Source organism: Frankliniella occidentalis, unplaced genomic scaffold, assembly GCF_000697945.3.
Source record: "Frankliniella occidentalis isolate FOCC.00 unplaced genomic scaffold, Focc_3.1 Scaffold69, whole genome shotgun sequence".
Lineage (NCBI taxonomy): Eukaryota > Metazoa > Arthropoda > Insecta > Thysanoptera > Thripidae > Frankliniella > Frankliniella occidentalis.
In genome coordinates this window covers 1,136,064-1,149,112 of record NW_026267199.1, presented here as the reverse complement: position 1 = coordinate 1,149,112, position 13,049 = coordinate 1,136,064, and the positions used below count along the sequence as shown (strand labels likewise).

Sequence of the window (13,049 nt, the reverse complement as noted above, 5' to 3'; positions counted from 1 at the left end):
GGGGGGGGGCAACCGAGGCGAGGCAGCGTAAAATTTTTGAAAAGTAGTCATCAGTCCGAGGCCGCCCCTGGCCCTGGCCCCGCCGGCGTGGCGTGGCGTGGCCGACGGGAATGGCCACAGGTAGGACAGCCCGGGCGGCCCGGGCGCGCCCATGTGACTGCGGCAGGTACAACTCCCCCGCCCGCTGAAGCAGGCTCCCATTCAGTGGGTGCGGGCGGCGCAGGCTGGGCGCAGGCCGCTCGGCTGGTCCACCCATTCAGCCCGCTGCGCCCGTCCATTCATTTACGGCCCCATTCATATCGCCTCTGTGTGGTCGCGGGTGGGTCTCCCCCCCCCCTCCCCCCTCTCCTCCCTCACCCCTCCCCCGGGCCCCCCTGCGCTGCGGCTCCCTGCAAACGCACCCCGCGCGCCGCACCTCGGGGGGCGTAACCGCGGACCCCACACAGCAACAGGGAGACCTTTTCTTCTGCGGCCGTTTCGCGGGAATGCCACGCCACCCGCACCAACCACGCCTGCACCTGCACCTGCGCCCCCCATGGTCCGGGGCCGGGGAGCTAGCTCGAGCTCGGTAGAGCGGGAGTGGATTTGCAGTATACTACGCGAGGTTACGTATAGTCCGCACCGGACACCTACAACTAGTGACTGAAGTGCGCGGCAGTCGAACGCCTCAGTTCCCAGTGTCCTGGCCTACTACAGATGTGTCCTCCGACAAAAAAATCCGCACTCCCCAAGAATTCGTGGTTGGTGATTGTGGTCGATCTCCTAACGAGTGTAAGTGGAAGAGCGGAGGCTGCCTGGGCGGCGGCGGCGGCGGCGGTTTGAAATTGGGGTCTGAAATTACTGCTGTTTTGATGCTTGGCGAAAACATGCTGACTCCCGGTGCGCCCGGCTCGTCTCGGTTCTCTACGATATGATTTGATTTGGGCTGTTTCCACTTCCACCCTCTGCTCTGCTGCTAATGAGGCGGTCTGGGTCGGTACAAAGGACCCCGCCTACCGGTCGGCCGCCCGGGGCTCGGCAGGCACCAGGCACGGCAGTCAGGTGACTAAGCGTTAGTTACATCCGTCGTCCCAGGAGGCCGGTAGGTAACGCTACACGCGTAATCGTCGTACGCCATTTCAGACACCAACGATTATTTTTTTGTTTTGTTTTTTCGTTTCTGATTCGGGCATTTTATTGTTTTTTGTCTTTTTTTTGCAGTCACGGTCACGGTTGGTGTCCTGAGGCGCGGCAGGCGCGGTGGGGCCACGATCGACCCGGTGCGGCGGCGGCGGGCCTCGTGGGCGGGGGGTGTGGCGCGGCGGCGTGGGCGCGCTCCGGCACCGGCACCGGCCGCCGAGCCGCGAGCCGCGAGCCGCGAGCTGCGGGCGAGCTGGAGGCGAGCTGCTCCTCGAGGAAGCCAAGGGGCTCGTCGTGCAGCCCCGCCGGCACCTGGCTAGACCGGCCCCGGCCCCGGCGCGCCACCTGGGCACACCTGGGCCGCCTCCGGCCTGCCGCCCTGCTCGGGCCCGGGCCCCCCGCGCGAGCCCAGACGTGTGCCGAGCGGCCCCCGGATGTCGTACACCGGAGCCGAGCGGAAGCGCAGCAGTCGAGGTGCAGTAAGGCCCGTCCGAGATTAGAACGGCAGATTAGATTAAAGCGAGCGGCGTTGGTGCCCGTTAAAGGCTGGGCGCGCGTGCACACACACACATACGCACACAGGAAGGATGTCTTTTTTTTTCTGTCGCAGTGCTCCCATGGTGCGGGCCGTGACCGCGCGTACCGAGCGTCATGACGTTTATGGCAGCCGGTGGCACTGTGGGGACCCTTGGGCGGGGCCGGGAGGCCGTAAACCATGGGAGCCATGGGAGCCGCCGGCCCGAGCTGAGCGTGGCTGAGCCCTTCCCCGGGCGCGACGCGCACTAATCCCCGGAGGTATGTCTGGTGCGTCCCCCGCGAGCGCCCTTCCCATCGGAGGGGCGCAGGGATCATCGGTGCTCGTCCTAGTGCAGGAGGGGTCCTGTTGGTGCTGTTCGTCTGAGTCATGCCCCTACACCTGGCCGACATAGGGACTCGACGGGCAAGGGGAAGCAGCACAGCGACGGGGAGGACCATAGCGAGGACGCGCCCGGTCACGACGTGCCCGCGGGGCCTGTCTTGGCGGTCTTGGCGGGGCGGGGCGGCCTGCGCGCGGGTGAATGGCATCCTGACCGCGCGCAACACCACGCCTCCACCCTTCGCCTCATTCACGTCAGGGGAGGTGTACATCGACCGGCCGGACGGCTCCGGCTGGTCGTCACGACAGCGGACTGTTTGCGCCCTCGGCCGGGAGGGAGAGGGGAAGGGGTGAGGGGCTAGGAGTCGCTATCTTAGTCGCACAAACTTACCGTTCCCTCGCAGGGCTGCTTCCGTTGATCGTAGTAAGCCGAAACCTGCAGACAAACAGTTATAGTTTTAGTACACGACCAATAACCCAAAAGCAATTCGTTGTTGTCGCTTGGGTGGTGCTTACCGTCGGTGAGGTAGGCGGCGAGCCCGGCGGTGAGGAGCACGGCGGCGGCCGCGGCGGCCAGCAGCGCGAGCAGGCAGCGCCAGCCGCGGCCCGCGCCCGCGCCGCCGCCCGCACCCAAGCTGCCCCGCCGCTGCACGATGTACTTGAAGACGCGCGACGTGCCGCTCCAGCCCTTCTTGAGCGTGCCCTCGTCGCCGACGGGGTGACTGCCCTGGGCCGCGCTCGCCCCGACGCCGCCCACCCCCGCGCCCGCGCCGCCGCCCCCGGCCGCCCGCTTGAGCACGGGCGACCAGTACAGCGGCTCGGTGGAGGCGGCCAGGGCGGCCTTGTGTGGCGCCGGCCCCAGGATGGACGAGTACTCGTGCACGGGCTCCTCGGGCGGGCAGCGGCACGGCTTCTTGGTGACCAGCCCGTCCTCGCCCAGGTGCGGGTGCAGCTGCAGCTGGTTGTTGCACACCTGCAGCAGCGGGTAGGCGAGCGCGTTCCGCAGCGGGTGGAGCTTGTGCTGGCCCCAGGCGGGCGGCGGCGGGTGCAGCAGGCCCGGGTGGTGCGCGGTCGCCTGGTACTCCGGTGGGCTGCTGATGAAGTTCCTCCGCACCTTGAGCGCCGAGGGGTTGGTGAGGGTGCCGGTGGCGCCGGCCAGGGCGCCGCTCAGGGTGCTCAGGGCGCTGCCCGGCAGGTGGTGCGGCGGGTGCGCGGGGTGCTGCAGCTGATGGTGGACGGGGCCGCCAGGAGATCCCGGCGAGCTGCCCGCGCTGCGCCCCGCGCCGTGCAGGAGCCCGTCAGGCCCGGGCGACCACGACGCCAGCGAGACCCGGCTGTTGTTGAGCTGAAAGACGAGACGAGGCGCTGTCAGCAAAGTGCAACATGGTGGCGAGGGGGGCTCGCGGCGTTCGTCTGGCGCTGGCGATGGCAGGGGTCTCCCGTAACCGCTCTGCCGCACCACCGGCGGCGCTTCCCACACAAGCCCCATATGATGGGCCCCAGGGGCCCCGGGAGCTCCACACAACACGCGCCCGAGGGGCATTACCGACCCAAGGCAGCAGCGTATCCCGAAAACGCCGTGCGGTTTGCGTTATAAGTGAAATAATGTAATGACGATGACCGCTGCCGGAGTAATGATGATGCACCAGCTCTAATATGGTCGTGCCCTCCATCCCGGCACACAATCTCAATTGCCCCCTTCCTCTCTCTCGCACTCGGCCAGGAGCCCCCTCGACCTGCCCATATCCCCGCAGATCTCGCACCAAAACCGCAATCGGTTTGTACCCCGCCTCCCCTCTCCAATCAATGGACACGTTCATATCCGGAGCGAGGCAGAGTCGGTACTCTGCTCGGTATGGAGTTTGTTTGTGGGAAAGGTGCTCCCGCCCCCGCCCTTGCTCCCGGTCCTGCTCCCACGGGTCCTCACCGTGCAGCGGCCTGAGGCGTCCTCGCTGGGCGGCGGCCTCCTCGGCGGCGCCCTGAGGGAGCGCGCCCTCCTGCCGGCGGCCTCCTGCGGGGAGGCGCCCCTCCTGCCGTCCTGGAGCGCGTGGTACAGCGGCTGGTGCAGCGGCTGGTGCTGGTGCGGCGGCTGCTGCGGCCCCGGCGCCGCGGTGCCCGACATGGGGATGGAGTTGTCGGCGGTGGCGGCGCCCCCCGGCGTGCCCGGCAGCGGCCGCTGTTGCACGCTGCCCGCGGCCTCGTCGTGCTGGTAGCCGGGGTTGTCCATCTGCAACAGAGACAAATGCCGTCAGGATGCTATCACATCGTATGCGGACCACCAAACCAGACATGCCATTACTTTTACTACACAAGAAAAAAGGGTTATCCGAAAATAAGTAATCTGAACCTGGAGAAGTTTAGTGGACATCCATTAATTGACCTGGAGGTACCAGGTGGCTGGTTTACCCCGCTCAGAAGTGCACTTCTGTAGTTATACTGTACCGCTCGCACGAGTGCGGGCAGGTTGCCTACTCGCTAGGCCCGTAAGGCGCCGTGGTCAGGGGCAAAATGTGTAGGCAATATCAGCAGCGCCACAAACAAAATTCAACGCACGGCCACGCCACAGGACAAAACCAAGCACAGCTGGGGCTTCGGAAAGGATGAGGACGAGTCACAGCTTCCTCTCGCTCAGAGAGGGGGGGGGGGGGGGGCAACAGCCCGAGTGTCCAGTCCAGACCGGGGCGCACCGGAAGGAGGCGTGGCCGAGGGAAGGGGAGATGCGTTGCGGTGTGTAGGTCTCGCGGCACGTGTCTCCACACACCGCAGAGCACGCGTGAGCGCCTGAGCGAGAGAGAAAGAGAGAGAGAGAGAGAGAGAGAGAGAGAGAGAGAGAGAGAGAGAGAGAGTGAGAGACAGAGAAAGAGAGAGAGAAGGTGCATGACATTCGACACCCGAGTCAACGCATCTCCATAGGGCACACCTGGGCCCGTAGTCTACCAGGACGTCGTCACTGTTGCTTTCTTCCACATCCGTCCACCGCTCCCCTCCAGCTGGCTGCAGCCTACGATCATCTGCTCCCATGTCTCCTGCTTTAATCCTGCATCCGTCACCTGGGTGTTCTGTTTCCCTCTTGTCACGCTCCGTCCACCTCTCTCTCTCTGTGTCGTTTAGCGTGACCCAAAAAGTATGTTACCCAGTTCACGTACATGGACAATCAGCTGTGCTTTCAGAGCCTCTACTCGTCGTTTGCTGGCTCATCGTTTCTCCCCAAATGGCTTGGCAGCTGCATGAGAGGCTCTACACACACACTTTCTCTCTCTCGTTCCCCCTCTCTCTCGCTCTGCCCCGCCCAGCTACCCATTTCCATATTATAATAGCAGGGTTGTTACAGGTTCTGGATTTTCAATTTTACTGACTTTTCCCTGACTTATCCCTGACCAAAATCCCGATTTTTACTGACTTTTTAGGCAAGAAAGTAGGCAGTATTCCGAACAACGGGAGGGAAAATTTCACTAAAAACAAGAGTATGCACAAAAGCGGCGACTGGCTGCGCCGGCAGGGCCCCGCAAGTGCCACTGCCATGGCAGTGCACAGCTCGAGCGTCAATTTTACGCATTTTCCCTCATTCATTTGCACGAAGGCAGTCAAATGGAGAAATTTTACTGACTGCTCTCTCAATTTTCCTGACTTTCCCTAACTTTTCCTGACCCATTTTCTAATTCCTGACTTTCCCTGACTTTCCCTGACTTTCACGGTCTGTAACAACCCTGAATAGAATCAGCGCTATTTGTCTGGGCAGCCAATAGGGCGCGGCACGGGGGCACACAGCAGCGTCGGGTGAACGCACCACGCACCTCTCTCTCTCTCTTCCCTCAGATACGAGGCACGGCCCGAGACAAAAGCCCGACGCCGAGGGAGTCGAAGCTTATGCAACGCTGCCTCCGGTTCGCACGTCACCATTTTTCTGACACGGATACGGCTCTCGTCAGTGCGCCTGTTTGTCGACTGTTTATTCTTATTCTTAGTCAAATGAACGAGTGGGGAAGGGCCGCGCGACTGCTGGGAAAGTTGCATGACCTTATCACTAGCGAACCTCCCCCTCCCCTCCCCCTTTCCACACCACACACACACACACATCAGCCTTTCTCATGAGAAATGCTGCAGCCCTGTGCCGATGCTGGTCGGCCCAGGCCAGGTCAGTCTGCTTCACCACCCGACACTTTCTATACGCAAATAGCGAACACACATTACCGTGGCCTTGTCTCATTACATGCAAAATATTTTCTCCGGGTCTCTCCCCCTCCCCTTCCTTTTCCCACCTCCAACTTGCACCGCTAACACTAACGAGCCCTGCCAGCGAAATGGGAAAACTGATTATTAAGGGCGGGCGCCGAGTGTGTGGGTGGGTGAGGCCCTCGCTAGTCTGACGACCCCATGGGGCTGTCTGTACACGTTATACAGAGTAGAAATAACTGCATGGAAACTGACATGGTGAAATAAAACGCACGAGGGTCAGTACCGTGCTTACTCGCAGAGCCACTGTGAGTAACATTCCCGGCTCCGCTTGACAGTCCCGATGAAATCTGCACAAGTCTCCTCGATGAAGCTCATGGTGACAACCTAGTGGCAGCGCGGTGAAACCCCCATCCCGCCCGACAGCTACCCCGGTGGCACCCCGAAGCTCGCCGGGTGACACGTCCCCAGAGGGCTGCCCGGTGGCACCCAGGAGGCGCTCCGGATGACCAACACGGCGCCGCAGCGGCCTCGCGCCCTCCCTCGTCCTCCAGGACAGGACCCACCTCCATTAAGTCCTCACCTTGGCCCCACCGAGGGGCCGGCTCGAGCCCGAGTCTGGTGCACGCATGGAATAACGAAATAAGCACGACTGCATTCATATTACCGTCCCGCTCGGGCGTGGCGTGGCCTGGCGTGGCGTGGCCTGGCGTGGCGCGGTGGACCACCTGCGAAGAGGCAGTCGAGCAGGCGGGGCCCAGGCCGGGGCAATGCAGCACGGCCGCAGTCAACTTTAATTGTTTGAACAAATAACGCTGCTGGCTCGATTATCGGTACGCGCGGGTCGGGCCCGGTCCGGTCCACGCAGAGCGGAGCGGAGCAGCAGGGCCTGCAGGCAGACGGCCCGGCCATCACGATCAAAGGCACTTTGGAGCCCGGCGCCCCGCCCGGCCCCAGACCGCCATGTAAATAGTTCACCCGATCATTATGGCATGGCGCAGCAGCAGGGGCCTGTCACGCGCGGTCGCGATGGTCCAACGCTTCGCTCCGCGACGACGCCAAAACAGTTTTCGGTGGCTATGATGGCGATTTTGATCCGTCGGGGGATTTCGTCTTACGTCAGCAGTGTGAAACCAAAAGCACTGCAGGGGACGGGTCCTGGGCAGGGTATAGGCCTGATTGTCTGGCCCCGCCCCGCGCGGCCGGCCCGCGCTCGCCGTGAATTAATTTGACGAGTCGTCGAACGGCTTAATTGCCACTCCGCTCCTCTATGTTCCCTCCGCTTCACCTTCTCTCTCTGTCTCTCTCTCCTTCTAACCCCCCCCCTCCCCTCTCTCCTCACTTTTACGGCGGGATTGACGGGACGGGATATTATTCCCTCTGCGTTCCCTCGCGCGTGTGTTTCGTTAGCTTGATTGTGATACCTTTCCGTGAGGTGACAGTTTTAGTTTTACCGGTGACACGTCGGCCTACGCCAATACTAGGCCGATAAAGTGGATAGGATTGCAAAATCTGACGAGAGGATCCCGCGCCCGATCTGCAGGTGAGTCACACGGCTCCATAGCCAGTGGCTCCAGCCCCAGCATGTGCATGCATTGCCGGCCGGCCGGTGCATCCACGACGGGGGCAGCGAGAGGCCGCAGCGTCCAGCGGAGGCTCCGGGTCCCGGTGCAGCAAAACAAACCAATGCGATGGCATGCAGCCCACCCACACGCTCCCGCCCCGCCCCGCCCGGACCCCGTCGCACTCGTGCCTGCTTGTCCCGTTTGCAAAGCACACACTGCACACAGGCCCGAAATAAAGAAAGCCGTTGGAAAAGTCATGAAAACACTACTACTTCGCTCTAAGAAACAAACCAACACAAACCCACACAAACTACAGGTCGAGAAAGGTGAACGGTGGAAGAAACGGGAAAGAGAGACGGACAGGGACGCAGGGCGGGGGGGGCCGTTCGAAATCAACGCTTTTCCAGTTCGTTGTTTCGTTGTTCTATTTATTTATACAACATCTGAAATGGTGGTAAGATCATTCTAACTATGGTACCATATGTTATTGTTTACGTTTAGTTATTTTCCCCGCTTAAAATTAACAACTACGTACCACTGCCTTGTGTCTACATGAGACACATAATTTAAATGGGCGTTCATAAGGGAGCCTCGTATAATGCTGAGCCAGGAACACAATTAAAGCTATTGGCCATGCACGACCAACATATACACAGACATACTCTTTCTCTCTCTCTCTCACACACACACTGTCTCGCTCTCTCACATACACAACATATACATATATTCGCAATATGCTGGAACCATGCCTCACGCCGCCCCTCCGGCAGGCACGCCTGCCGCCAACTAACCCTTTGCTTACTGATTATTTCATTTCCTCTCCACCAAGTGATTCCTCCTGTAAGGCATCCTTGTTCATTGCATCCTGGTCATGGCCCAGGCGCGTGTTTTAGGAATCGAAACGCGACAAACTGTACGCGGTCACTTTCGAGTCACAGTTATGATTTTAGAACTCAAGCGCAGTACGTGCATCACCATTAGGGACGTGGCTTGCCTCATCGGAACGGACAGGCGTGCTTAATGAACTCATGTCCGAGCGCACCACGCCCCTTGATGGAACACCCCCAGGTGGAACACCCGGGGAACACCCCCGCACCCAGCGCACGCCACGCCATGTGCAATTTACTCACTCCGTTAGGCCCCTTTGGTGGTGATTTGTTGCTTTCTTATTTACGACCAGGGGAGAGAGACAGAGAGAAAGAAAAGGAGGGAACGAGAGAGAGGAGGGGGAGTACTTTAACAGGCTCAGCTAACAACACTAGACACTGCCGAGTATGTATTAGTTTGGAATTGGTGATAACGTCTATCTAAGTATCTGCAGGGGAAATTTCAATCACTATTAAACTTCCATAGTTATCCAACTGTTTCAGAGAAACATTTGCGTACGACTGCTTACGAGCTAGAGCCAAATTATTCCACCCAATTCACTAAGAAGCCGCTATTCCCGAACACCAGCACGCGTGCGAACGCGTGCGCCCAGCCAAAATTGGCGACGCAACCGGTTTTGCCAAACTTTACAGATAGACTGGCCGAAAAAAAACTTGCGCTATAAATATACACCCTATTGGCAGGAGAAGTTTTATGGTCCCGGTGCGCTATTGGCAAGCAGCTGTGTGAATATAACTAGAAGGAAGATCTATGGTGATGAGATGGGAGGCGGTGGCAGAGGCGGCGGCAAGCAGAGCCTTTACACCATATTACAAGAAAGGGTAGGCGCCCTGCTACAAATGAGGAACATCCGAGCCAGCGACTGAGCGAGAGAGGAAGAGAGAAAGAGAAAGAGAACGAGCGGCCGATATCGTCCCAATTTCCGGAGGGGAGGGCGCATCCCTCCCCACCACACACGGCATGAGGCGCCTTATCCGACGGCCGTATCCGGCCATAATATCCGGCCACGACGCCGACAGCAAAGCCTGCCACGCGACCACACCAAAAGTAACCGACAAATTTCCCTGCTTTTGGCCCCAGCGCCGCCCTTCGCGCGAAAACAAAAAAAAAAATTAAGGAGTTTTGGGGGGCGGAAGTAATCAGAGGGAGAGGCGCGCGGGCGTGTGTCGAGGAGGTATGGCGGCAGAAAAAAGTGCCGGCGGCTGGAAACAGTTGTTGGCCGCAGTTGCTGGTGCCGGGGGAGGGCGTTGGCACGGCCTTAGTCACGCGCACGGCAGCCAAGCTGACGCCGAGACGAACGTGAATCTGGTCTGGGGTCGCTTCATTACGGCGCTCACTCCTTTACTATCGCAGCCCCGGCCTCGGCCCCGGCGGCACCCACGACCCTCACGGCGCGCTGCTCCATCAGGTGCAGAAGAAAGAAAACCTTCCCCCTGTTTGTGGGCACGGGTCGCAAGCTGCCAGCCGGCGGCGAGAGAGAACGAGTCTGAACCGATGATCCGGCCCGGAGTGCCCTCGGTCACTGGCCACACTGTTAAATTCCTACAAAGCATTTGCTTTGCAGAGCTGCGAAGTATTTTGCTCCTTTGTAACTACAAAGCATTTACTTTGCAATTACAAAGTGATGCTTTGCAATTGCAAAGCAATGAAAACGCTACAAAGCATCGCTTTGCAATTGCAAAGTGTCACTTCGTAATTGCAAAGCATCAGTTTGTAATTGCGAAGTAAATGCTTCGTAGTTACAAAGGAGCAAAATACTTTGCAGGATTTTAACAGTGCAAGTATTTCCAACAACGTTCTGTGCCTTTGCCGCTCGCCCCCCAATAAAAGAGAGGGACGGGGACGCAGGGACGTGCTGCTGCGTCCACCGACTCAGGTGTGAGCGTCAAAGGTCCATGTGGACGTCTCTTATGGACTGCCGGTCATTTTACACCAGATTAGAGGCACCCCGACGGCGGGAGCGCGTCATACGCCCGCAGCGCGGGTGATGCATGCGTGGGAGGGGCCTAGGTGAGGTGCGAGTGACAGAGAACGTGGCCTCGGAGACCTCGGGGAGGTGCGAGTGACGGAGCATGCCACCATGGAGACCTCGGGGAAGTGCGAGTGACAGAGCGTTCGGCTCGGCCACACTCCTCGCGAGCGCACGATCACGCAAAGGGGAATATAAATAGTGCCCTGATTGTTTTGGGCGTGTTTGTCGGGCGTGCGGCGCGAGGGGGTGGCTCGGGCTCGGGACAGCACAATGCGCCGTGACGCGCCCGCCGCCGCAGCCCATCTACGGAACAGAATGGGACCGCGGGGCGCTCGCGGGGAGCGGCGTACCGGGGCACCGGATCAGCTGAGGCGGTGAAAGGGACGTATCGACACTACCCCCCCCCCCCACTCTTGTCACACGCAATCGCAATCGCCCTGGTAGTGAAAGGGCTTGCGCACTGACACCATCACAGGCACTCGTAGTTTGAACATGCCGGCCCACCCTGCCGCAAACGGAGTCGCCAAGTTCAAATTTCGTTCGGACACTTTGATCTAATTGAACTACAGGAGGTAGTGAGCCGCCTGGTGGGTAGGCAACAATGACAACTGTATGCACATCTGTGTGGCGGGCTGGCCTACCCAACCCGAGAAACGACACTATGATTCAGCAAGCGTAGACTTTTGAATTAACAGTGTATACATATGTTTCGCGTGCCATGGAAGGGGAGGGCTTCAAAACTGTCATGCCCCATAATATGGTTCAGGACCGCCACAACACGTAGGGGTCCCCCCACAAGTACATATGTTGGTGTTTCAGAACCATCTGCATGCCGTTTGTACCACGCTCTAGGGCACGTAGCCGCACGAAGTACACACGTGCACGACAACTCTCCACCGTTCAAGTCTCCGAAGTCTGCTCAAGGAGTAGGCTGCCTGGCTGCCGCGGGGTGGGGCGCGGTGTCACTCGTGTGTTTAATCAATATTACGGGCCAGTCTCTCCCCTCTGTGTACCTCCGGCACGCCACGTCACCTTCAACCCCGAGCCAACCCCTCCACCCCGGCAGTAACGATAGTCGTGGATGGGGTGGGACCCTCTAGGGTGGGACCGAAGGAAGGGCCGAGTCCAAGGGTGAAACGGCCGGCGCGAAGTAGATGCGAACACCGAGAAAAATATGTACAAGGAAAAGAAAGAATAGAGCCGTCATCGTTCGTCAATCCGAACGGGACAGCAGGGTTGATTGAAAGGGTGGCAGGCGAGGACAGCAGGTCCCGCTGGGGGCACATCCGCAAATCGCATACCACGAATTTCAAGAACGTGTTGAAGGTGCGTGATGTATGTGTGTGCGTGGGCGCGCGCGCGCGTGTAAGTGGCGAGAGGAAAGAGGTTTTTGTTGAGGTCTGAGCGGGCACAAGCTGTGCTGCAGAAGGGTGGTGTCCCCCGAGCCCAGCCCGGCCGCTGCAGCTGCATGGCGGCGGCGGTGCAGGGTGCAGGGGCGCAGCGCGCAGCAGCTGTGAGCGAGAGAGGGCAACCTCTCTCTCTCTCTCACTCTCTCCGTCTCGCTCTCTGCCCCATTGTTGGGCTCGCCTTGTTTGTTGTCGGTGCGGTGGGTGCAGTGCACACACACGCACACACACACACACGCACGCACGCACACTTCCGCAGGCAGCCCCGCCACGCCTACTTCCTCCATCTCTGTCACCTATCTCATTGTACGCAGTGCAGTGGATTCGCGGTGCATCCGCGTGGGTGCCCCCCTCCCTCCTCGTCTCATATCGCACGCACCCCGCCCCCCATTGTCCACCCACGAGCCGCGCATGATAGACAGGACATGCACAGGGGACCCTCAGCGGCCTGCGGCGGGACCGAACCACAACGTCTTCCACGCACAAAAAGTATACACTGTAAAGAAAAAACCCACACCATTTTCAAATTGGATTTTTAAATGTCTACTCTTATATAATACTGTAAAAATATCCCTGAAATTTAAGCCCACTTCATCGTCTTTAATAATAAAGTGAGTGAAGGATTTTTTTCGACTTTATACGAAACCTCACCAATGACTAAGGCTTAGGCGACCCTACCCTTGCTGCCCGAGAGAAAGAAAAATAAAAAAAGTTTTCCTTCGCCTTATATGCACGTTTCCCCCGCCCTCTTATTTCCCGAAACGTGATCTCCTTCATTATATCGATGATGACAATAAGGTCGAGGGGGTTATAGGGTGGGGCTGAGACAGCAGAGACACCCACCCGCCCCGAAGCCCCGCGCGGCGCGGTCTGTACCGTGCTGGACGCAATTTCACAGAGTGGTGAAGCGGTATTACATAGTCCTCGAGCCTGACATATGGCGGCAGGTGCCGGTAGCGCACGCAGGAAGGGGGACCCACCCCGCCCGCACCTCGTCCCACCACCCCCGCGTCCCGCACCCCGGACTTCCGGTGAGGGGAGGGGGTGAAGGGGCCGGAGAGCGAAAGGGG

General features: G+C 59.6%; 1 protein-coding gene across 3 annotated transcripts in view; it reads right to left on the bottom strand.

Moving 5' to 3' along the window:
* The window catches only part of LOC113204517 (uncharacterized), a 27,046-nt gene that overhangs the window by 4,808 nt on the left and 9,189 nt on the right, over positions 1–13,049 (bottom strand). For all 3 annotated transcript variants that reach the window (XM_052268453.1, XM_026419714.2, XM_052268454.1), the window contains exons 2-4: positions 3,903–4,202; positions 2,492–3,320; positions 2,367–2,411 (exon numbers count right to left, since the gene is read on the bottom strand). In XM_052268453.1, coding sequence (XP_052124413.1) covers positions 2,367–2,411; positions 2,492–3,320; positions 3,903–4,202 — 1,174 coding nt within the window. The remainder of the gene's footprint in view (positions 1–2,366; positions 2,412–2,491; positions 3,321–3,902; positions 4,203–13,049) is intronic.